Source organism: Puccinia triticina, chromosome 8A (genome assembly GCF_026914185.1).
Source record: "Puccinia triticina chromosome 8A, complete sequence".
NCBI lineage: Eukaryota > Fungi > Basidiomycota > Pucciniomycetes > Pucciniales > Pucciniaceae > Puccinia > Puccinia triticina.
Window position 1 is genome coordinate 5,007,664 of NC_070565.1, and position 24,085 is coordinate 5,031,748.

At 43.8% G+C, this 24,085-nt stretch overlaps 3 protein-coding genes across 3 annotated transcripts; 1 reads left to right on the forward strand and 2 right to left on the reverse strand.

The window, feature by feature from the left end:
* Positions 1 to 7,387: 7,387 nt before the first annotated feature.
* On the forward strand, positions 7,388 to 9,746 carry PtA15_8A525 (uncharacterized protein; the record flags this gene model as incomplete). The annotated part of the gene is made up of 6 exons (XM_053171964.1): positions 7,388 to 7,595; positions 7,661 to 8,196; positions 8,346 to 8,538; positions 8,677 to 9,026; positions 9,122 to 9,177; positions 9,272 to 9,746. The coding sequence occupies 6 exons, from the start codon at positions 7,388 to 7,390 to the stop codon at positions 9,744 to 9,746; spliced, it is 1,818 nt and encodes a 605-aa protein (XP_053023175.1).
* Positions 9,747 to 10,504: 758 nt separating this feature from the next.
* PtA15_8A526 (uncharacterized protein) lies at positions 10,505 to 12,081 on the reverse strand (the record flags this gene model as incomplete). Its single annotated transcript, XM_053171965.1, has 7 exons — positions 10,505 to 10,630; positions 10,751 to 10,915; positions 11,008 to 11,184; positions 11,283 to 11,490; positions 11,581 to 11,651; positions 11,745 to 11,884; positions 11,976 to 12,081. 7 exons carry the CDS (start codon positions 12,079 to 12,081, stop codon positions 10,505 to 10,507), a joined length of 993 nt encoding a protein of 330 aa, XP_053023176.1.
* Positions 12,082 to 21,979: 9,898 nt separating this feature from the next.
* On the reverse strand, positions 21,980 to 22,984 carry PtA15_8A527 (uncharacterized protein; the record flags this gene model as incomplete). The annotated part of the gene is made up of 5 exons (XM_053171966.1): positions 21,980 to 22,039; positions 22,104 to 22,189; positions 22,261 to 22,308; positions 22,373 to 22,550; positions 22,664 to 22,984. 5 exons carry the CDS (start codon positions 22,982 to 22,984, stop codon positions 21,980 to 21,982), a joined length of 693 nt encoding a protein of 230 aa, XP_053023177.1.
* Between the last annotated feature and the right edge of the window lie 1,101 nt (positions 22,985 to 24,085).

Below are 24,085 nucleotides of genomic sequence, written 5' to 3' on the forward strand. Positions count from 1 at the left end.
TGTAAGCCTCCCACCCCCCGCGTGCTGACAGATGCCGATTGCTTGATCTTCCCTGGTCAGAAGCAATCTTTTGAATAAGCATCTCCATACTTATCTACAAGAAGGATTGGGCCCTGTGGGATGGAACGAGCTGAGGAGTGTCTCTTATGCAATACTGTCTGTTCTTTACCTTGCTCTTTACCGTTACTTCCGCGGCTTCCACTACTTTAGGGCTGCATTATTAGCTTTTTTCTGCTTCTTGTGTTTTACCGCTTGGAGCTCGATGTTTAATGCTTGCACTGCTTGCTACTCAATGTACTTGATAAAAAAATACCACAGCTATTACTGATGTACCCGTTATAAACCATTGCACCTAGTAAAAGAGACAATCCAATGATCTACCTTCTTTCAAACCATTCTGCCAACAAAAAATGTTTCAGTAAACATTTTTCCAAACTAAACTTGATTACACAAATATTCTCTCTAACCGATGATGGTTGGAGGAATATTTCTAGCTACCAAAATGGTTCTTGAAACCATTCAACCAACCCATTCTGGTTATCCAAACAGATTGACCAACCAAAATGGTTCTTAGAACCATTTGTCCAACAATTTCTTGTTATCCAAACCAATCGGCCCGCCAAAATTGTTATCCAAACAGATCGGCTGACCAAAATGGTTCTTAGAACCATTTGGCGAACGATTTCTGGTTATCCAAACCAATTGGCATGCCAAAATTGTTATCAAAACCATTTGGCCGACCAATTGTGGTTATCCAAACAGATTTGGCAACCAAAACGGTTTTAGACACTAATGGCCGGACCAAATTGGTTTGGAAAACCATTTGAAGTGGTTGGCAGAATATTTCTCCAACCAAGAGGGATTTTGAGATATTTTCAGGACCGCCTGAGGCAGTTCCAAGAATATTTCAAAAATATCTGAAACCGGTTAGTCCGACTCGTTCCTCAGGACTTCCAACACATAGTGTATTGGGAATATTTTGAGAACCATTGAAATTGGTTTTCAAAATATTTTTTTGCACCCGTGGTGTAGTTCTGGAACAAGGGAAGGTTTCACAGGGTACCACTAATGTCACCAGCAGAGAACGCGCACACTACAATATAAGTCAATGACCAGTGGAAAGAGACAGACTTTTCTAATCAAGGATAAATGTCTACATGAATTAGTAAGATAAGCACATGACCAAGAACAAGAGACAGAACTGAGTGTGAGCGATCATATAAAGTGTTTGACTTAGTGGATCTTGGGAAGTTTTTCCAATGAGGATAGAACAGGATCTTGAGGCAGAAGGAAGTAAAAAACCCAACAAAGCCTCTCTGTGAGACAGAGACCCTGCGGGGCTGCCTCACTGGGGGGCTTTTTTATGCTCCAAATTGAACTTAACAAAGTCCCTCAAGACTTTGGGGGACTCGCGAAGCGAGCCTCTTTCAGGAGGGACTTACCCCTTAGCTCCCCGAACTCGCGCACAAAGAATGGATTTTCAAGGTAGCTAGTTTATTTTTTCTACAGCTCACCTACCACATCCACTCCAATTTGATTATCTCAATGTTGTCGGAACATGCTGCAGAAAAGCATACACATTTTTTTACCTCCCATGATCCCCTCTGTGTGCTGGTGAAGAGCAAACTGTGGAGGCTGAGTTGGGGAACACAGACCCTCTCCAAGCAAAATCCATATTTTGAGTGTTTTTAAAGGTTTTTTTTGGACTGGAAGGAATGTTGAGAAGTTACCCAAATTCTCTAGGTTTGACAGGCACAAGCTAGTCTTCAACCTAAGCAATTTTATTGCAAATAAAGTTAAGGAAGCAAGGAATTATAGAGGGTTGAAAATTCCTGCCACCTAAATTTAGAATCTAGCCCCCGCAAAAAGGGGCGATAGGGCGCAAGTCCCTCCTGCCGAGGGCTGTCGGAGGCTTGCTTTGCGAGACACACGCCCGCAGCAGCGAGGGCCTTGGGTTAAGTTTGGCTCTAAATACAAGGTTTAGCTTCAGTAATGCATGTATGTACAGGATTGTTTACATGCATATGTGGTAGATAAACTTTGGATTAGTTAAGTTTACCACCTTAGCTATCCCTATCCCTGGTGTGGTAATCTAAAAGGTGCCACTATAAGAGATAAAAATTTCTTTATTTTCTTTGCTTTTACATATTACTCATCAGGAACCACAAACTATGGCGCAAGGAAAGGACTCTACAGGAATAGAAGTCATGATGTGTGCAAGCTACATATACATCCAACCTGCTATTACAGCCTCAGATTTACATACACAACTCCACATTTACATACACAACCCAGCTTCAGGACTGCTAGCAAGGTTGGGTAGTTATTGCTACAGTAACGCGTAACATAACAATAATGTAACGTTTTTTGGCCGTTATTGTTATTGTTACCAGTAACAGCAATGCAATATTGATATCACACCAAGAGTTTTTTTTTTTTGCAACAGCCGTTACTATATCTGAGCTTGCAGCGACAGATATTGGGCAAGATAGCAAGCAATAATAGGCCAAAATAGGGCCAATTTGGCCTTTTATTGCTCAATAACGCGTTATCCGCTGGATAAAGCGTTACTTTACTGGTAACGGCCTCAAAAAAAGAGGCCCGTTATGTTACGTGTGATGCCGCTGTTCGCGTGTTACTGCTAACAATAACGGTGCAAAAAGTAACGGCAGGTAGTTACTTTACAAAAATCCCGCAGATATTGTAAAGTAAAGTAACTACCCACCGTTGCCGCTACACACACTCATTTACACTGCATAGTATATACATAAATTGTCAATTAGTGGATTTTCACAACTGACAGCTGCAGGTGACATCATAGAAGTACCACATTAAATCCCTCATGTTCTGACCAATCATAGTCACTCATTCAGATGTTTGTACCTTCTGCATCTCATGCCACATTCACTCATTCAAATTTCAACTTCTCCTGCAGCTAAAATCCCTTGTACAGGGGCTTCCTTGTAGCTAAATTCCCTCACATTTGTCTATAGAAGTAGCTCTCTACCCCCCCCCCCCCCCCCTCCCTCAGTTGTCTTTTGCTCAGCTCAGTACTCACCAGTTATTTACATACCACCCTCACCATCACCACAACCCTTATATTTGCAAACAACCACTGAACTCACTCTCAACTCTTACATACCCGTAATAGAACAAGTTCACTACTCACCCATTACAGTACACCCAAACATGCATAACATCAACAACTCTTACACATACATAAAAACCTTAAATATGTTTGACAACCTTTATATTAGCAATAACAACTCTCTATACGGTGTCATCAACAAGTTCATCTTGAACCAACCAATCCTATCACTTCATTAAAACTTGCCAATCTTACCTTGGTGGGTCTTGTATGTGACCTGCGGGGGCTTTCATGGCTTTCTGACCAGTGTTTACTTGGAATGGAGATATGAAAGGCCCCTCCAGTGATCTGTCACCCTAATGTGCGCGTACACAAAGGTGACATTGGCAAAGTGGAAAAAAACTCACATGCATGTGCAAGGAGACATTGGAAAACAAACAAACACAAAAACAACTCACAAGCTTATATATTTAAGAAGCCAGGATGTCTATCTGAAATCTGGGACCACACACCTCCAAGCTTGACTTTACTCATATTTTCACCCTACTTTCATCCTTTTTTGGCTCAATTCTAGATGATACCGGCCTTCTTTAGGGAAATATGCCAATTCAGATGGACCTTTCACATCATTCTAACAGGGATGCACATGTTGTTGATCTGCAGGAGGCTCAACCTGTGATTTGTAACAAACTTAAACATGTGCACATGACAGTTACATTAGGAAAGTGAGAGAAATTACCACCTTCATGTGCATATAAATAATATGAATTGAAACCCAATAATTCATCTTAATTACCAAACACTTCAAATTGAATTATGCTTTGATTGTGGCCATTGCGTCTTGGTGGTTTCAACCGCATTCCAGTTGTGTTCCAGTTGACTTCTGCATAACTTCTGGATGGTTTATGCATGAATCCAGGATCAGTTTCAGATCATTTGTGGATTAGTTCCAGAATTTTTCATTAATTCTTATACTACTTTCATCAAAGGCATCCAGCACAGTTACAGAAAAAGGGTACAGTATGGCACTCTCTGGAAAGTGCGTCAAAGTCTCCCCTGGTGTAGGTTGAAGTTCAATATGATCTTCACCATACAAACCATTCTTGGTAGAGGTGTTGGCCGCATGGCCACTGCATTCAAGTTTCCTGTTCTGTAGAATTGCTCCTAATTCTTCTCAGAAGATATATTGTTTTTTGCTCCAGCTTGATTGAGTCCAAATTATTTACATGTCTGTCCATGTACATATATGGTATTCAAAATTGCATCAATTTTTTTTACAGAAAATCATAAACTGCAATTTTGGCTGGGAGATGTCACTTTAAGTTTTATGCACACTGGCATCTCCCAGCCAAAATTGCCTGTATGATTTTATGTAAACAGTGACATATGCAATTTTGAATACCATGATAGACCAAAAATAGCATCCAGTATCTCCGGATAACTTGCGCAAAACTCCTTGGCACAACAATACCTACATCAAAGAGCATTCTAGTCAATGACAGTCTCCCTGAAATGTAGAAATTGTTTTAGAATAGTAGTGACAAACATTTCTGAAATCACTACACCTGATTTATACAAATATATGTCAAGCAGCTGGCAATAATGTTTTATTTATTCTGGTGGAACTGGGCAGGTGAAATTTTGCCCATGTGCCAGAGGTTTGGTGAAATAGGTCAACACAAAATGGAAAAACAAGCCAACTATTTGCGTGCTGCGATTTGATGTCATGGAGCAATGCTGCTGTGCTGCAGACCAATGTGTCACTCAGACTGATATTTGGATTTTGCAGTGTTGATGCCAATCAATGTTCAGAGTGTTACAATTCAACTATTGTGATTCTGCTTAAGCTTGAACAATTCAGAATTTCAGTGGGCTAAAGTTATGGCCTTTGAGCCACAGCACCGGTAAAATTTTGGTTTTCTGACTAACACAGCTGCAAACTTGGCATGTCAGCCCCCTATTGTTGCCCAGCAGGAAGGCTGAAAACCAGGAATCAAATGTCAGGATTCCATGATTTTGAGTTCACAGCTCAAAAATCTGTCCAAGCATTCCTGAAATCACAATATATCTTATGGTTGTGGGCAAAATTTAGTTATGTATTATGATTTGTTGGTTACTGAAGAATTACCAGAACTTGAGAATTGGATGAAATTTTGTGGTGCATTGTGGCGAGTTCCCTAGTGGAGGACTCCCATGAACTTTGAATAAATCTGGAATTTCAGATTTTGCAGGGAAATCTGAAATCTGGAACTCTTGATCACTTTGGGGATCTTTGGGGACCTAGATTTCCCTGCAAAATCTGAAATCTGGCCGGTCAGATCTGACTTTCCAGATCAACAGGAAGTCCTGGTATATGCATGTAGATCAAAGCTTTGTAGAAATTACAACTTATGAGCTTTGTAGAAATGTAAACTGTTATGATTCTGCTTCTTTAGTTCCTTTGCCTACCGTCAAAATTCACATTTTGAATCCTCCCAGGCACTCAATAGGGGTTCACAATAGGGGGGTTCACAATTGAAATTTACAAAACTTTGGTGCTAAATTTAAGGCCCTTCTGAACAAAATTTTAAAAATTTGGTAAAATGCACAGCAGCATGTAATACTGGTCAATCAGTCCATGTTTTGAAAAAAATGTTTGTAAACACCTTAAAATGTGTCCTAAACTTTTGTGAATTCCAATTGTGAACCCCCCTAATTGAAATTTACAAAACTTTGGAGCTAAATTTAAGGCCCTTCTGAACAAAATTTTAAAAATTTGGTAAAATGCACAGCACACCAGGAAAATAAAATAGTCAGTTGATGACAAGTGACATTACACCAGCTCCAGACAGCTACGCTCCATCTATCCATATCTATCCACTATCTACCCCCATCTCCCAACCATCTCCTCAACTTCCAAAATTTACCAAGGAGGTCCTGTTCAGTTTTTGATGAGCCCAACTGATCCTCAGTTCTGTCCAGCTGATACTCAGCTTTGGTACCCAGCTCATACTCAGCTTTTCTGCCCAGCTCATACTCAGCTTTTTCACGCAGCTCACTCTCAAAATTGCAATAAAGCCTTTTGATCAGTACTTGCCCAGGTGATCCTCAGCTTTGTACTAGTCCTGGCGCAGCTGATGCTCAGCTTTGTACCAGTCCTTGCTCAACCTTCTCCTAGTCCTGTCCCAGCTGATTCTAAGCTTTGGCCCAGTCCTGGGCCAGCTGGCCAGCTGATGCTCAGCTTGCTGAGTATCAGCTGAGCCAGGCCAGGGAAAAAGATGGGAATCAGCTTGGACAGGATCAGAGCTGAAAATCAGCTAGACTAGGGCCAAAGATGAGCATCAGCTGAGCCACAGCCAAGGCTGAGCATCAGCTGTGCCAGGGCCAAAGATGATCATCAGGTGGCCAGTTCCAAAGCTGAGCATCAGCTGGGCCAGGGGAGAAACTGAGCATCAGCTGAGCCAGGGTAAAAGCTGAGCATCAGCTGGGCCAGGGCTCAAGCTGAGCATCATCTGGTTTTTCACATTGAGTGCTTTGATCCTGACACCTATCATGTGAGCCCCAGATGTGCTGGTGGAGAGGAGCAGCATTGGAGTAGTGTTGGAGCTGAAAACAAAGCTGTGTCATGTCACTTGCCATCAGGTGACTAATTTTTTTTCCTGGTGAGCAGCATGTAATATTGGTCAATCAGTCCAATAGGGGGGTTCACAATAGGATAAAAATAAAACTTTAGAGTCAATTTTAAGGCCTTTATCAAGATTTTTTTTTAAATCTGGCAAGTTGTACAGGACTGGTTGTCCCCTGAGAAACAAAGCAAATTCTTCATTTTTTAGAAAGTGGATCATAAAGGCCTCAAAATTAGCTCTAAAGTTTTATTTTTATCCTATTGTGAACCCCCCTAATTGATCAATGTTTTAAAAAAATGTTTGTAAACACCTTAAAATGTGTCCTAAACTGGATGACTTCCCGTGGGCTAAAAAGCCAGATCTGTCAGGCCAGGTTCAACCTTACTGGCTGGTGAGAACTTGATCTCAATCACTTTTCACCAGCCAGTAAGGTTTAGATCTGTGAAATTTTAGTCTGTACGGGGGGCGTAGATCCTACGGGAAGTCTTCCACTTTTGTGAATTCCAATTGTGAACCCCCCTAATAACTCCCGGCTGTTGTAATTTTGATATTACATAATCAGGGACTATCCCCATCAAATCCTTGTCTCTACTTTGAATATGCATCGTGCGCAATGTCAAATCAAATAAGGATGCTCTAAAAACAAAGAAAGGAAAGAGGTTGAATTGATTGGTGGGCATGTGACGTCACGGCCATGTCACTGGAGTTAGGGTTAAATTTTCCAAAGCTGTCGACTGCCGTGCCAACTTGCCAAGGGACGGTCAAGAGGAAAACAGCAACCAAACCACAACAGACTGCCACCATGGAGCACGACCAACCACTCGAGCACTTCGGACTCGACCCAAATCTAATCAAAGTTACCTACCGCCAGCAACTCGACCAGTCACTCTTACACCACATGGGTCAGTCGAAAAAAAAAACTAGAAAGAAAAAGAAAGAAAGAAAAAAAACTAACATATTCTACCAGAACTGGCGCACCAAACCCAGGGCCACAAACTAAGAGAACACGACCACAGCCAAGAAGAGCAACAACAACCGGTCATCAACGAACATCATTTCATCCCAGAACCACAAGCTAGCCGACAGCAACAAGCCAGCCAACAACCACAACAACAACTGATCCTTGAACCAACTATCAGCTCAGAACCACTCGCAGACAAGAAAGAACAACTCAGGACAGCTGTTGACAAAATCTTGAACATTGAAACTCAATTCGAAGCCATCCAACGTAGTCAGCTTAAAATACCATCCGAACGAGCGAATATAGAAGACGAACAAGCCTTACAACCGCACGAAATCGTCCTTCCTACCAACCAATTCCTGTTTCCTGAGTCTGAACAATCACTAGTATTCCATCCAAATCAACTTCAGTACATCGATCGCATCCGTCAAGAAAATCGAAACTCATCAAACCATCCTCACCTTGTCGTCTCAGTCGGTAAAATACCCCCTCCTCCTGGAACTCAAGCCGGTCGACCATTTGATGACGGATTCACGTGCATTGTATGAGCCATCATATTATTCATTAATGCTTACCCCGTCCTAAAAAAGCATTGGTTCCTTTTCTTTTCCTCAAAAAAATAAAGCAAAGAAACTCAAGATGAAGAATTGAATGTCTAACAATCAACATGAAACTTATCTATTTGCAACAGGTTCCTCCATCACCTCCTCCCCGTTTAAGTATTCATCCTGGGACTAGCAATTCCGCCGGATCACGCCCACTGGATCCCAGTCTTCTTCAATCTTCTTCAAATCTACCACGCAGGCGTGTCGGCAGACCCAGGAAATCAGAGGTTAACCGAAATGATCCCAGGAGCTATACCCAGTCAAGACCATCTGATCTTGGTAGGTCCACTTGCCTCTACTTTCTCACTTTTCTCGTCGATTGTTTCGACCAACGCGCAGTCTGGTCAAGGTTTCAGACTGCTTATTGATGTTCCTTTTTTTCCGCTAATGTTTTTTTTTTTCTTCTCGAAAAAAAAGTTGAAGATAAAAAACCAGTGGTGGAGTTCGCGATTCACCAAGACACTGAAAACATGAGAATCCCGTCCGGTAGCTCGCGACTCCTGACGCGGGCAACATCGAGTAGCGAACCGGCTGATCCGGAATCATCGATGACACGCGTAATCCCTGTAACAACCGAACCTTCGCCCATGTCTAGGAAGAAAGAACCATGGCTGAGCAAACTCAAGATCACTTATGCCGCCAGTTTGAGCAAACATTCCCTCTCTGATCTCCTTGTTCCTTACCCCAAAGTCGGCGATACTTTCAAGACAGTCGAAAACTTCAAGGAAGCTTGTCTGTTGGCTAGTTGGCCTGCTGGTCATGACATGGTACGCACATCCTTTCCCACTCATATGTATCTAGTGTCGATAGGATTGCTATCATTCCATATCACTGCCATGCTGAATTTTTCGTTCTTTTGTAGCATGTCAGGAATCATTACAAGACAGATTTGTGGGAGAGATGTGTTTTTACTTGTCGGTGAGCGTTTGATTCGTTTTATACATGTTTTCTGTTTTCCACCGGCGCGTAAATGTATTCGGGCTCTAATCAAATCGAAACACATCGATTGCAGACATGATCGATCGCCGCCTAAAGGATTGAATTGTCCATTTAAGATAGTCGCTATGGGGGACAAGACGAACGAAAACTCTTGGCAGTCAATCGAAGTGTGGAAAGTGATCAAGTCGCACCAAGTCCATCGGAATCATCCAGTAGGTCCAGGGATGTATGATCCACTGGGCAAGCGAAGCTACCGCAAACGGACCATTGGAGACGATCTAAGCCAAACTCATAGCCAACCAGCGACGAGCAACACAAGCATGCCTCCTAAGAAAAGGGGAAGACCCCCTCGTGTTCGACCACCAGTGCAGACAGTCCAGACAGTCCAGACCGAGAGAGGCCCACGTCCGAAGCCGCCTCCATCGGTCTCCTTCCCCGCCCCCACCGCTATCACTGAATGGTCAAGACTGGCCCCTTCCTCCGCGTCATCGGCCTCTTTTACATCTGATGTTTACCGTCCCCATGGTTCTAGTAATGATTCAGCCTAGGTTAGCACCACTCCCTCCCGTCCATCGTCAAAAGAGATCTCATTTCCTGATTCGAGATACTTTCTTCCCTAGGGACTTCAACTTACAGATGCTTATTCTTTTTTTTATTCATTAACTACAGAAGCATCAACTGTTTTTATTATCCCCCGCATACACCATTTGTTTACTTCTTTTTTCTTTGCACATTCCCGGTGATCCACCATCCACTTAGTCTTCGCCATCATTGCTGGTTCTCTATTACTGTACTTCTGCATTTTCGGCTCTGGTTTCTGGTTTAGTATTTGTATGTACCTATGTTTATTCTATACCTCAATTATCATTTTCCGTGTTATTCTCTCACGATGGTTGTCAGTTTTTTTTTTTTGGGATTCATGGTGATAAATGTATCAAGCCTTGAGGTGCAATTTACATGCATCCGTAGCCAGTTGTCTGAAAAGTTTCCCTGAAACACACAGCCCATTATCGTCAACCCCTCCCAAGTCAGGGCCGAGTCATAAAATGTGGGGCAAGATGGCAAGAGAAGGGACAACACTTGGCAGATTCGAGCAGTCCCTTAGCCAGCCCGGAAGATAACATTACATTGGCATGGATTGATGATGTTGGAATTATAAATGTATTGATCATCCCTAGTAACTAACATTTTTAGACATTGTGAAAATCATACGATGGACATATAACTACAGCAACTCCTATTGGATTACATCGGACGAGCGAATACAATGGACATCCAAACTACAAACACAAAAACAGAATGATGGTTAAGAAAACCAAACACTGTCTTCCACGGGATGTAAATTGACCGGATCAATCTTTTCGTTGATCAGAGTTTCTAAGCATCCTTTTCCAGCTTGAAACTCTAGTTTTTCTACGTCCTTGGGCTGAATCTTCCCTCATCCAAAGCATTTTGGTTGAGAGAATAGTGACGAAAATGGTTCGCAAACAGAGGAAACGGAAACAAAAGTGAATGAGAACTCGAGCAAAAAAAAAGCAGATAGACTACTCACAAAGTCGCCGCTGATTCTTCCGGCAAATGTGATGTGAGCAGCTGCAACCCGAATCCGTCCTTTTCCTTGAGAAAAGCTACTCGGATCTGATTTAGGCTCCTCGGCTGGTTCGTAGGATTTATGTTCGTTGATGGATGCCAAATGGAACAGATGAGTGGTTTCCATCTATTAATCGCAGATGCAAGAGATACCAAATTAGTGATTTGCTTTTTGGCTGATCAAGTCTACTTGATGACGTTTTTTTATAGATAGCTGACTTCTAACGTCACCGGTGATGGCTTGCATTTCGAGAGAGAGTCTAATAAGTCCTGGTTGTGGTCCATAAAATTCGAGTCCAATCTCCCCTGGCCAGCGTAAAAAGTATCTGCGGATGAGTTCACTGCACCCGATAAGAGGAGTCCTTTGTCGACGGTCTTCTCCAAGTTCTCGGTTAACTTTCAAAGATGGTCGATCATAGGGATTGCACTTCCTGGTTAGTCCCTGTAGGCTGCTCAAAACAAATGAAACACAGATGCTGCAATGAGATACCCACCGCATCATGTAGTTTTTGGTCACATCCAATCGGCCGAGTCGTGTTATACGGTTTACACATGGACCCGCCCGGGGAGCTTTGGTCTTTCTCCATCTTTTCATCAGATGGTTGAAAACAATCGTAATTGGTGGAGATGGCTAAGCTACTTGTGCATACCACTACTCTCCCAACTGGGATCTCTGGTACCAGCGTGCCACAGGAACCTAGACTACGCATCAGTGTTGATAAATTCAGTCTCGCTAGGTAGGTGAGGTGTCTCTATCTGATTCCTGGTAAAAAGGGAGCAAAAGCTGCAAACCGAATAATTATCAAATCTCCCGTTACTACCGCGCGAACTTCTCTTACGAAAAAATCCATCATAGGAAACCCCTGAAACGTTCTCATTACTTCCAGTAAGTTGCCAAAAATAGTTGAAAAGTATATCATGATCAAGCCAGAAGTTTAAAAGACCAATTGACGCACCATACCAATTGCCATAATCGACACTGGAACGCCCGAGTAACAGCCCGTAAACGTAGTAAATCCGCGTTGACTAGTGAGCTCGAACACCTTCGGGGTCTGGTCCAAGAACTTTGCGATCCTTCTAGCCCTTTCATGATCACCTGTAAGCACACGAGATGTTACACATAAGATTTTATGAAATGGTCTCGTATTATGGAAACTTTCGATCAAAAACGACCTCTCAATACTTACCAACGGTTATGATCCGGTTCGCCACTTCGCCATGTCTGAGGCCGACATGGTACGTTCTGCGGTCGGCTGTGAACGGGAAATTCGCATCGAGGATGGTCTCCTTCATACTTCAGATTGGCAGGTTGTCAGCTGGTGTCAGCCGCATCCAGTTTGACAGATAAAGTTCCTGATCCGCCAGATCCGATGCATAGCCCACTCACCCAGAAGGAAATGTCCGGACGGAGCCCCGGAGCTTGTGCCAGTCTTCTCTAAGCTAAAGGTCTTGACTGATCATTTCAAGAAAACACTTCAAGACCCAATTCTTTTAATTGAAGTTTAGGGCCTGTACCATAGCAGGTTGAAAAACAGTTTTTCCTGCAGAAATCGATTTTTTGCGCAAAAAACAGTTTTTGCTAAAAAATGTGTACCACAGCACCTGTTTTTTGGGTCATCCAGAAAACAGTTTTCCTCAAAAAAAGGCAATTTTCAAAAACAGGTCTGACCCTGTTTTTCACAGCTGTTTTTCCTCCCCCATCACCCTCCATCACCTCATTACTCCAAGCCCGGAGCAAGCCAGCAATCAATCATCTTTCTCCAGGAAGTCCTCCCTCCGCTCGGAACGATCTATCATAGCTGACCAATCCAACCACTACAACTGGATCGGTCCAAGGAAAATGAAGAGAGTTTGGAAAAAAGAGTCCTTCTGGTTTGTCCTTCATCTCTCCTCCTTTACCTTGGACCGCTCTTCTGGTCCGAGGGGAATTGTCTCCTCTCTCTCCAAACAATAGAACTTGATCGTTCCAAGAGAAAAGAGAACTCAATTGTTCCGAGAGAAAAGAGAACTTGATCTTTCCGAGAGAGAAGAGAACTCGATCTTTCCAAGAGAAAAGAGAACTCGATCGTTCCAAGAGGAACAAGAAATCAAATTTTTGGGGAGAAAGGAGAAAGAAACCTCGGGTCCCTCCTCCTTCCCTCCCCTTGGACATATAAAGTTAAATTGATCCAACAGGAAGGAGGAGGGAATTAAATTTTGACCCACCCATCCCCTCGGATTGGTATTCCCTCCTCCTTAAATCTCTCGGGCCAATCTATGGGCAGGGCAAGGAGGGAGTTCCTCTTGGACCAACAAGTTAACAGGAGGGAGTTGCTCTTGGACCAATCAGTCCAAGACAACTAGAGGAGTGATTGCAGGCCTCCTCCCTCTTGGGACGGTCTCTCCAATCCTCTCGGATCAATCTGTCCGATCCTCTTGGACCGACGAGTAGATTGGTCCAAGAGGGGGGAGTGACAAAGAGCGTCTGAGGTTTTCATGAGTAGGGAAGGCACCACAATGACCCCTTCCCTACTCATGAAGATTTGCAAGGGTACCAAAGATTGTCTTTGGGTGTATTGAGCTGATGGATGGTGGAGTGGAGGAGTGCGGATATTCTGGAACCAAGTGATGGTTGTGGTACACGTTTATTGAAATCTGTTTTTCTGAATGCGGGTTTTTTGAAATATCTGAAAAGCGTAGAAAAAAAAACTGTTTTCCCCGTTGTGGTGAGATCAATAAACTATCAACAGCGTCAAAATAGTATAGTTTTAAATGTTATAGTACATTATAAACTACATATTAAATATCTTTAGTACAAATACTTTACATTAAAACTTTTCTCTTAAATTTCACGTCTTTTTTATCACCCAGAAAACCAGTGATAGTCCACTCAGCAGGAATCAATCACGCCACAAATTAGCACAGTAAATCATTAGTTTCACACTAAGATTCATACTCATACTAGGCGCACAGCCACTTCAGCCTGTTTTTGTTTTCACACATATTTCCCCTCAATGATTTGCATTCACATGTTGGTAAATCCCATCTTAGATGTGATCATCTTTCCCAAAGTAGCCATTTTATTTCACATTACATTAATTTATTTTCACACTACATTAATTTCTTTTTCACACCATGTTATCATATTTCACACTACATACATTATTGCACATCACCAAAACCACTCTCAGACAAGTTTTCATCTATAAAAGAAGGCCTTCCTTGCCCCTTCCTGTTTCCTTTTTCCCCATGCTTGCACTAAATAGTAATATTAAGAGATTACTTCCGCATTCATCACACCACTATAGTATAGTAATGCCACTATAGTATAGTAATGCCTGCATAAATAGTAATATTAAGAAATTACTTCAGCATCCATTACATCATTATAGTATTATAATATTAGATCTTAAATTTAGAACTTGATAATTATACACATAACTTACTTTTGATAACAAACTTGATCACATCAAATTTATAACACCTCTCATCCCAAGCACAAGATTCCTGGTTCTTAGGGTCAGAAGCAGTCTAAATTAAGAATAATTCATCTGATTTAGCCACACTATAAAATTCTAGTGTACTTTTTTCCAGAGTTTATTTTAGGAAGGCAGCCCTTCAAGCACCTGTAGCCTAAACTTATCTAGTTTTTGCTATTTCCCTTCCAAGCTCAGATCACGCATTGCGCAGAAGTTCCACACCGTGCAAGAAAAACAGAATTTGTATGGTACAGGCCCTTAAGACATGAAGATATAGAATTACAGTGGCTGATATGTGTTCTAGATACCTTCATTTATGTGCAAATCAAAAGAATTCAGGAAAGCAGGTATCAATTCAAAATTTCAATGGACAGAGGCTCTACAAATATTTGGATGGTTGTATATTGCCCACTTTCAAGAAACTCAGTAGAGAGTGGCCCATAGAAGTTAGAACTGCTCTTAGGTAAATCATTGATTTTCTTATTTCAGTCAAGTACTAGCTGTTATCAATCTTGTTCTAACTTACAAAGTCTAATTAGAAAAGTAGAAATGAATGGATGACTTGCCGTAATCATTTAGAGAGCTCTAGATGCCCCTCTAAATCCTAAATTAAGACCCCTATCAAAAACTCAACCAGTGCACATGGAATTAATGAACTATAGAGTTAGGAAAACATTTCCCTTTTTGTAAAAAATTAAGAATTTGGGTGTGTATATTGAGATCTGGGAGGCCTCCAGACTCAACAGGAAGTCCTCCAATGGAGGACTTCCCATCAATCTGGGAACTCAGAATTTTCCAGATTTCACGGGGAAATCTGGGCTTGATTGTCCCAAATCCTAGATCTGCCTAGATTTCCCTGCAAAATCTGGGTTTCCAGATTGCCTGGAAGTCCTCCAATATCTCTTAGTCGTTTGTATTCTTTCACTAGGTTGGGGATACAGTGTAAGGATTCCACCCAGCACATAGGACACAGGTAGAGCTTTTCCAAAATCTAAAACTGGCAAATCTGGTCCCAACACTGTGTATCTGCCGGATCCTGGCTTTCCAACTTGAACATGTATTTTGAAATTTTGAGTGAAAAGTTGAATTTTCAATTGCACTGCAAGAGAATTTGTACAACTGGTGGCATTCAAAATGAAAGTTCTGACAAAGCTTGTGGTATTACACAAGCATTTGTGAAGGTTGATTGTTGATCAAGCTTCAATGCACAGTGACTGTGCAGAAAAAGATGTTGTGTGTTTGAGTGGAGCTAGACCAGCAGCACAGCAGTAACCTGCTAAGTAATGGCTTTGGGTACCCACTTGGGGGTACCTTGTAGCCGCTGGCAGTACCCCTTGCACCTGTTGTGCACTCGCCAGGCAGTGCCAGGTTGTAAGAGCTGGTGCTCTTCACTGGGCTAGGGATTTTGGCACAGGTGAGACAGAGTCTCAGTGAGTTCTGATGCCAATGGTTGGGATGAATTGCTCAGCCTAGCTCAGGGAGACAAGTCAGTCAGGGTCAGATGTCTGCTATCTACAAATAAGGGGAAGGAAGAGGGGGAGGGAAGAGGAGGAAAAGGGAGAACATAAATAGCTCATGGAGACAAGTCAGTCAGGGTCAGATGTCTGCTAAGCTAGGAAAGGAGGAAATTGTTGTGGTTTGGAGTGATGATTCATTCCTCACAACAAACACACACTCCTACTAGTGTCTAGTGAGTTGGATGGTAACCCAGTAGCTGGGTTACAACAGAAATAACAGGCTATATAGGTCTGCATTGATTCTTGTGAAACCCATGAGGCAGGGGTTTTACACAGGTGCAGTGTTGGGTGTTGTGGAAAAACGGCCCAATACCCAAGTGTCCCCGGCTAGGAGAAGGGAGGGAGGGTCAGGGGTGGTGGTGGGCAAGATCAGAGGCGCAAATTGCTGCTGAGACATACAAACCAAAGCAACTGGAAGGGATTCCTTCTGGTTTCTGCAGTTAAGTCTACAATGTCTGATACTGGAAGGAGGGGTTCCTCCCTCCCTTCAATCACCTTCTTTTAAGGATTTTACCTGTGGTTACCACCCTTGAGCACCTGCCAGGCAATCCTGGGTGTTGGGACGTTTGAGTGGGGGGGGGGGGGGGGTGATACCTGGGTGTCAACCAGTATCCGGGTCCGCTGGGGCATTCCTCATAACCTGCATCACTGCCAAGGGGGCTGTAATGTATTGGTTAAAAAACCCTACAATAATGTTGACAGGGGGAAATCAATGTAATATTGCTCTACCAGACCAATATTATGTTGGTGGGGCACACCAATACATTATCCCTCTGTTTTAATTTATTGGTGGGCTCCACCAACATAGGATTGGTCTGGGAATCAGATGTTAGATTGGTTTCACCCAGTGTGGTGTTCACAAGTCAGGATTAGGAATGCTTCAAGATGGTGGACTTCATGATGTCAGAGGGTGGAGTGGGATATTCAAGGTTCCTCCCCAAGTTTCAGGTGTGGGTTGGTTCCCAAGGTCTGCCAGAGGCAGAGTTTAATATTCAAGGTTTGGTCCAAACAATATTCAAGGTTTCCTGCTCCAATGTTTCTCCACTCCACCTATTGTTTTCTTTGTTTCCCACAGTTGTTTTCTTTATTTTGTATATGATTTTGTGTGTGAGAGTTGTTGTATGGTCTGTGCCCTTGTTGTGCATGGTGAGAGGATGATAGCTCCTGTGACATGGTCCACCCAGAGTCCAAGTGCAATCCAGCTCTCGGAGGTGTTGAACTTGTAGCTGTAGCAGTTTGGGTTGCTTTTCAGCTTTAACCTTTGTTACTCTTACTTATGTGTAATGTAGTTGTGCCGCAGTTGTTCGGTTCCAAAACCTAGTTGATCTCTTAAATCCCTGGTCCAATCATGTATCAGTCCTTTCCTTAATCAACTCAATAGTTCCCTCAACAAACAACTCCATCACAAACACTCATCACTACAATCAGGTTAGTGAGTGTCGTCAGTGAACGTTGTATCTAAGTGTAGATACTAACATTACTACCTTCTAAAAGGTTAGTGAGCGTTGTTGGTGAATGTTGTATCTAAGTGTAGATACTAACATTACTACCTTCTAAAAGGTTAATGAGCGTTGTTGGTAAATGTTGTATCTAAGTGTAGATACTAACATTACTACCTTCTAAAAGTCTTGAGTTCATTAGGAGGATGGGTCAGCCTGGAGAATTTCTGATCCACAGAAGAAGCATCATAGTTTTTGATAAATCTTCATAGTTCTGAGTATTACAGAGTCTGTTCTGCTGTTTTTTCATCATTCCAACCCTCACCAAACCATCCAGACCACTGCCAGGCTTCCAACCTTTGTGTATCTTGTGAAATCCAACCCAACCCAAGCTATCCTTTTTTATTCTTCCACCTCATCATCTGGAATAACACAGAGGACAGTCTAAACAGCACATTCTTCCCCTAAACAGCACATTCTTCCCCTATACCAACTGTCTCCGCCTAGGAAGGATGGAGTCCCATACCAGTAAGCCTTACCACAGGAGGTTGCAACCAATACAACTCCTTTCTCAGTGCATGTTAACTGCTAGCAGTTTGTAAATTTGGGGGCTTGAAAAAACAATTACCAAGTCTTAGGATTCCCATACTGCAATAAAAACTCACTGCTAGCAGTTGACATGCAGAAACTCAAAAGAAGCTTGGGGTGATACTGAAGCCTTCCTCAAATGTTATTTCAACAAAGCTTCAATGTCAAGTCACTGTGCATGGTGAAGGGATGATTTAATCATGCAGAAAGAAAATGGCAGTTACATGGAGTATGCCTCATCTCAAGTTCTCAACCGCTGGCAGTTTCTAGAGGTCCCTTGTAGTGCCACAGATAATCAAAAATGATAAAATGAGATGGCTGGGAAATTAGACAACTCCCAAACCCAATTGGAGAATCAAAATTGGGAAAGCAACTCTCAAAAAGGCTGCAACCAAAGATTGGGTTGCGACCGTCTCCGGACTGCGGGTAATGGTCGAGTGGACGTCACTGGATCCTGCGAGTGCTCAGACTTGTGAACTGTTTTTCCCAGCCCCTACATTTGTGGATTCAATTGAGCGATCAAAACAGGTGTCTTTTATCCTTTTCTTGTCGCTACATAATACAAGCAAGTTAAACAAAACACACAATGGTCAATGATGCTAGTGGCTGGCAGAACTTGAAATCAAATCAGATCTTTCGAAAACATTGGTCCTTCAAAGAGAAGAATTCTTGCAATCAAGAGTTTTGAAAGCAGCGCTGGAACCCGCGGGGGTACCCGGCCAATTCGACCCATCCCGGCTCCGGCCCGGAGGGTATACCCGACCCGTGTGTCCCGCATTTAGACAGCCCGGACAGATACCCGCGGGTACAGGGTGCATCCCGTGGTTACCCGTCTAGCCTGACAGGGCGCGGGTATCCCCCGTCTAGACAGGCGCATACCCGCCATCCCGTGCAATTATGCCCGCGGGCAGGCGGGTATACCCGCGAAATGGCTTGATTTAGACAGCCCGGACGGGTATACCCGCGAACAGGCCTACCAGGCTACCAGTACCGCCAGCCTCCAGGTACGAGTCTTGGGACACTGACTGATCCAACATATAGATCTGCCATGTGAATTTTTTGATGGGCATCACATTTGAATGGCCTGCCGTGTTGCTCATGGTGAATTTTGGCCGCTGAAAGCCTGAATGTGCTGATTGGGATCTAAAGTTGTAAAAATACAAACAGCCAGATCGTTGATCGGCACTCCCTCTGGTGATCCAAGCCGAGCCAACGAATCTTGCAGGGACCTTCCGCTGCTCTTCCTCCGGATGGGTCGGTGACTCAAAGCATTAAAACAGGACCTCATCCCAGTGATGTCCGTCCATCTCCAGTTCAACTTCCATGCACAACATCGTAAAAAAATGGAAGATATCGAAGTTTTTTCAGATCCAACATCCAAACAGCCTCCTCCGAGTACCACCAGCACCCCAGAGTCACCATCACCCAGGTCAGCACCAAAAAGTTCATGGGTTTGGAGTCACTTCAAGATCCTCAACAAATCCAAAGTTCAGTGTCAGTCTCCGGAGAAGAAGAAAGGCGGAGATCCCTGCAACCAACTGTTGGCTCGAGATCCCACAGGAAGTACAAAGTCAATGGGCGAGCACCTGAGGCGTGTGCATGGCCTTCTTCCGCCAGTTCAAGGGATGGTTAACCAGCTTCTCCTTCCCAAACTTTCAAAGCAACAGCGTGTGGAGCAACAAGTACGCTAGCTTTATTTTTATCTGGTGACTGCAGTACAATGTCTGATTTCTTTGTAATTCCAAAAGCCAATCCTCTCAGCTAGTTTGCTCAGGCAAGCAATTGCGTACCTGATTTCCGAGGCTGACCTGCCTTATTCGATTGTCCAAAAAAAATCATTCACTTATCTACTTGAGCTACTCAATCCAAGCGTGGCAAATATCGAGTATGGCCGAAAGACAATGGCAAACGAAGTCGAACTCCTATATATTGCCCACCGGAATCAGATCCGGAAAGTCCTTCAGGGCATGAATTATATTTCCTTCACCGTTGATGCTTGGACTTCACCAAACCAGAAGGCCTTCATGGCGATTACCGCACACGGCATTTCTGATGATTGGAAGATGTTGGATGTTGTTGTTGGGATGCCAACTGTCTGTGGTACGCCTCTTTTGTTTGTTGGTTGTGAATTGTACCTAACTGATTTTTCCATTCACTTGAAATCTGTACAGGTTGACACACTGGTGAAAACTTTGGTAACATATTTGTGGATTTGATCAATGAGATGGAAATATCCGATCAACTTGTCAGCATCACTGCCGACAACGCTTCGAGTAACTCAACCCTAGCGCAGCAAGTACAACATCGCTTAGGATACACAAAGTTTGATGCCGAAAACCAACTCTTGGGCTGCATGGCCCATGTGATCAACCTCGCCGCTCAAGATGGTCTTAAGGTTTTTGGCTTCAGTGCTAAAGCAAACCCCCCGGCCGAGGAAGAGATAACTTTGAGCCAGATGGACTCAAACAATCTGATCAATATGCCAGATGGCGCTGGCGTCAACCTAAAAACGATTATTAATCGTATCCATGGCCTTGCAACCTATGTCCGTGGCTCGCCTCAACGCCGCGAAGCTTTCTTTAAGGTTAAAGATTTTGTGGAAAGTCAGAACAACAACGCTGCAACCTCCAACAGCAGAGCCCAAACAAAGACATTGATCCTTGACGTCCGAACCCGCTGGAACTCCACGTATATGATGCTCAAGCGCGCTCTTGATTTGAAGACAGTCTGCTCCACTTTTTGTAGCTCTAATCTATCAAAATCCGAAGCCGTAAAATACTCGCTCTCTGATGGTGAGTGGGCAAAGGTGGAGCAGATGACGAACTTCTTGGAACCTCTTTACGACGTCACCAAGATTCTCTGTCGATCAAAATACCCAACACTCAGCATGGCACTTCCGATCTACATTTCCCTCATCAGAACAATCTCCAGCATCCGATCTCAATATGACGCTGGTCAACTCATCCCAGCAGCCGATGAAATGATAGAAAAGCTTCGAAAATATGTTACCCTTGCATTGCAGAAGACTGCACCGATCTGTGCAATGATTCTTGACCCTCGGATTAAACTAAGTTACTTCGAACAAACCCAATCATTCCTACTCGAGCACAATATCTCCACCCTACTACCATGTCAAATTTTGAAAACTTTCTCGGTTGAAGCTCGGTCTTTTGATCGGAGCCCTAGTCGAATTAGCCAAGGTACACCATCGGCGGAGAAAACGAACCCTGTAAAGACTAAGAAAATCTCTGTAATCGAGGCAGACATTTTTGATCAATCTCCTGCTGTTGTTGTCAAAGACCTGAATGGTGAGATACAGATGTATCTATCCGAGCGAAATGAGGATCTTGAGTGCAATATACTGCACTACTGGTCGCATCACACAAAAGTCTACCCTTCCCTTGCTGCTATGGCCAAGTGTTATCTTGGAATTCCAGCCACCAGCGCACCATCTGAGCGCGTCTTTTCGCGTTCGAAAACAATAATAGGCACCCAACGTCACAGCCTCAGTAATTCTTCGATCGAACGCCTCCTTTGTGTTAAGGAATGGTACCAGCGCTTTGACGAGATGATGGACTCGGCAACTATTCAACTCCCCGCGAAAGAATCTGAAAGTGACTCCGATGGTGACTCCGACAACTAACTACATACGATGTATAGACGACATTACAAAACATCTCCTGTTTTTTCCTCTTCCTAACCTTCAAAATTTGTTACAAAACATACCGTTTTGCATTCAATGAGCAATTGATGACCCCAATAGACCAGTCATCGAGGCAGTAGATAACCCTCTCGATGAGCGGCTCACACTATGCCGGTCATCGAGGGGAGCTCTTTATGACCGGTGTAAGCTATGCCGTGACCGTCTGCCAATATCGCGGGTACCCGCGGGTATGCTCGACGCAGCCCGGGACCGTACCCGCAATATGCGGGACGGGAGGCCGTAGACGGCGGGGTCGTCCCGTGACCCGGTCCCGCCGGGACGGGACCGGGTATACCCGCTGGGGCCGGGTACGGGTTCCAGCGCTGTTTGAAAGGTTAGGTGAAAAAAGCAGTTTGTAATTGGCGCCGGAGACAGTGAATAATGAACGTAGAAGCAAACAACTAGTAGGCAGTTCAACTTCTAGAAGAGTGAATGACGTTATAACAAGGAAAGGAGTTCAGAAAAGCTGAAAAATGGAGTGATGTCTCAAAGTGAACATTTAGCAACTCGGTGCAAGACCAAGCCCATCAAGGCGACCAATTCGAGCTGGTGAACATAAAATTGACATTAGATTATTTTGTAGAAGCCCTACTGTTAAGGGGATGCATACCTGTGGGGCATCGGGAGTGCATGAAAGGGTGTAGGCTTTGACGCTTCCGTGACCGTCAGTCATCCATGGATCCCTGCGCTTTTCGTCTAGAACATGGAAAAACAGTTAGGTAAATGCTAAGCAGTGGATCAGGTGTCCAACGAAATGTGGAGCTTACTTGAGAGCTTGCCTACCAACTGGTGGGTTTGGCTGTTGTAAATTTTGCCTAGTGATGTCCATCTCAGTTAATCGTTGGATCATTAAGACCGATCACGTGTCAAGGAACGTACCCTCTTTATCCCAATAATCTCGGTCAAACTTGAAGCTTTGTCTAACCCCCGTGGCGCTGCGGAAGTTAACTCTCCAATCATCTTTGAATGCACCGTTGGTGTGTAGTTTTATGTTGACCTCTGCGGGTGTGGGGTGCTGCTCTTTGTATAATGTGTCTGCATAACAAAAATCGTTTGTCTGTGGACCGCGGTAGTGCAGAAAGATATGAGACATGGGATTTAGGTATGGTCAGCTAATCGATCATTGGTCTATGCTAATGTGCTCGCGTTGTGAATTCGCATGTAACTTACCGAAGAAAGCGTAAGAAGGGGCACCGAAGTGTTAGTCATGACGACGGATTGACTGTGCCCTCGATGACCATCAATCACATTACGAAACCGAGCGGGCTCCGCAGACTTCATAAACAAGAATGCAATAGTCCCGTCCGAGGAATAGATCGGGAGTGGGCCCTTGGAATAGTCCATGGAGCGCTTCATCGTATAGACATGGGTATAGGGGGCATGGGTCTTGTCTCGGCGTTCAAGCCTGGAAACTGATGACGAGGCCGATAGGGTGTCAACTGAAAAGGCCAGTAAAATGCTGACAAAACTGGCAATGCTTGAGAATTGCATCCTGAGGTGTTTTTAATACGATAAAGTGAGTGGATACTGTTGAAAAGATAGTCTGGGGGGTGTTGATGGCGTCTCAACTGTGACCCAAGCCGGTTTATATACTGGCGGAGCCTAGCGGAGCCCTGAGAGCTATGGCATCTCACTCGCCAGAGTTGGCGACCATGTTCTTGATGCGTGTTCTTGGCTACATCGCACCTGTTTCATACTGGGGGTGAAACGCTTTAATTGAAGCATTGGAAGCAATCGGAAGCGAACTTGTTCAGATTGTGAGACAGGGCCTGACAGGGCCCTTCTTCAGCTGTAAAGCTCGCAAAAGGGCCTCTTCGGTCGAACTTAACACAAGTGCCAGCCTCCGTGCGGGCGTGCAGCATTTGGCTGGCCGCGAAGCGACCAGACCTCCTCCGTGAGTCCAGGCCAACCAAGATTCCTGAAACATAATCACAGAATCCACTGGATTTGGAATCAGATTTACTCGATGCGCCCCTCCCGGTCGGCGCAACGCGACCAGTTTCACCACTCGGCAGATAGAAGGGTGTGGCTTTGTGCCACTCTCGGTGTAAGGGATGTGACTTGTCGCGTTACGTACTGTCCAGTTGGGGTTGCATTTGCCACCCTTGCAGGCTATGGTTGTACTTTGCTTTTGGGCGACAAATCTAGTTTGTGCCTAGCCTGGATACGGATACATATTACCTGACTCATCAACAGTTCCTCGTCTCGGAGGGCCCTGGTACAGCTTCCGATGCGAAGGGCATTCCCAATGCCCGGTTCACATTGATTTTCAGGCCATTTTTATCCACTTTGTCATTAAAATTTATCATTTTTTTCAAGTAAACCACTTTTTCTGATGAAATGAAAAAGTTGTCAAAATTTTATGATAAAATCAGATAAAAATAGGTTCAAAGTTGCCAACGTGAACCGGGCTAATGGAGGACTTCCCGCCAATCTGGAAACCCAGATTTTCCCAGATTTTGCAGGGAAATCTAGGCAGATCTAGGATTTGGGAAGATCAAGCCCAGATTTCCCCGCAAAATCTGGAAAAATCTGGGTTCCCAGATTGACGGGAAGTCCTCCAATGTGAGATGCAAAAATGGGAGGCGCTTC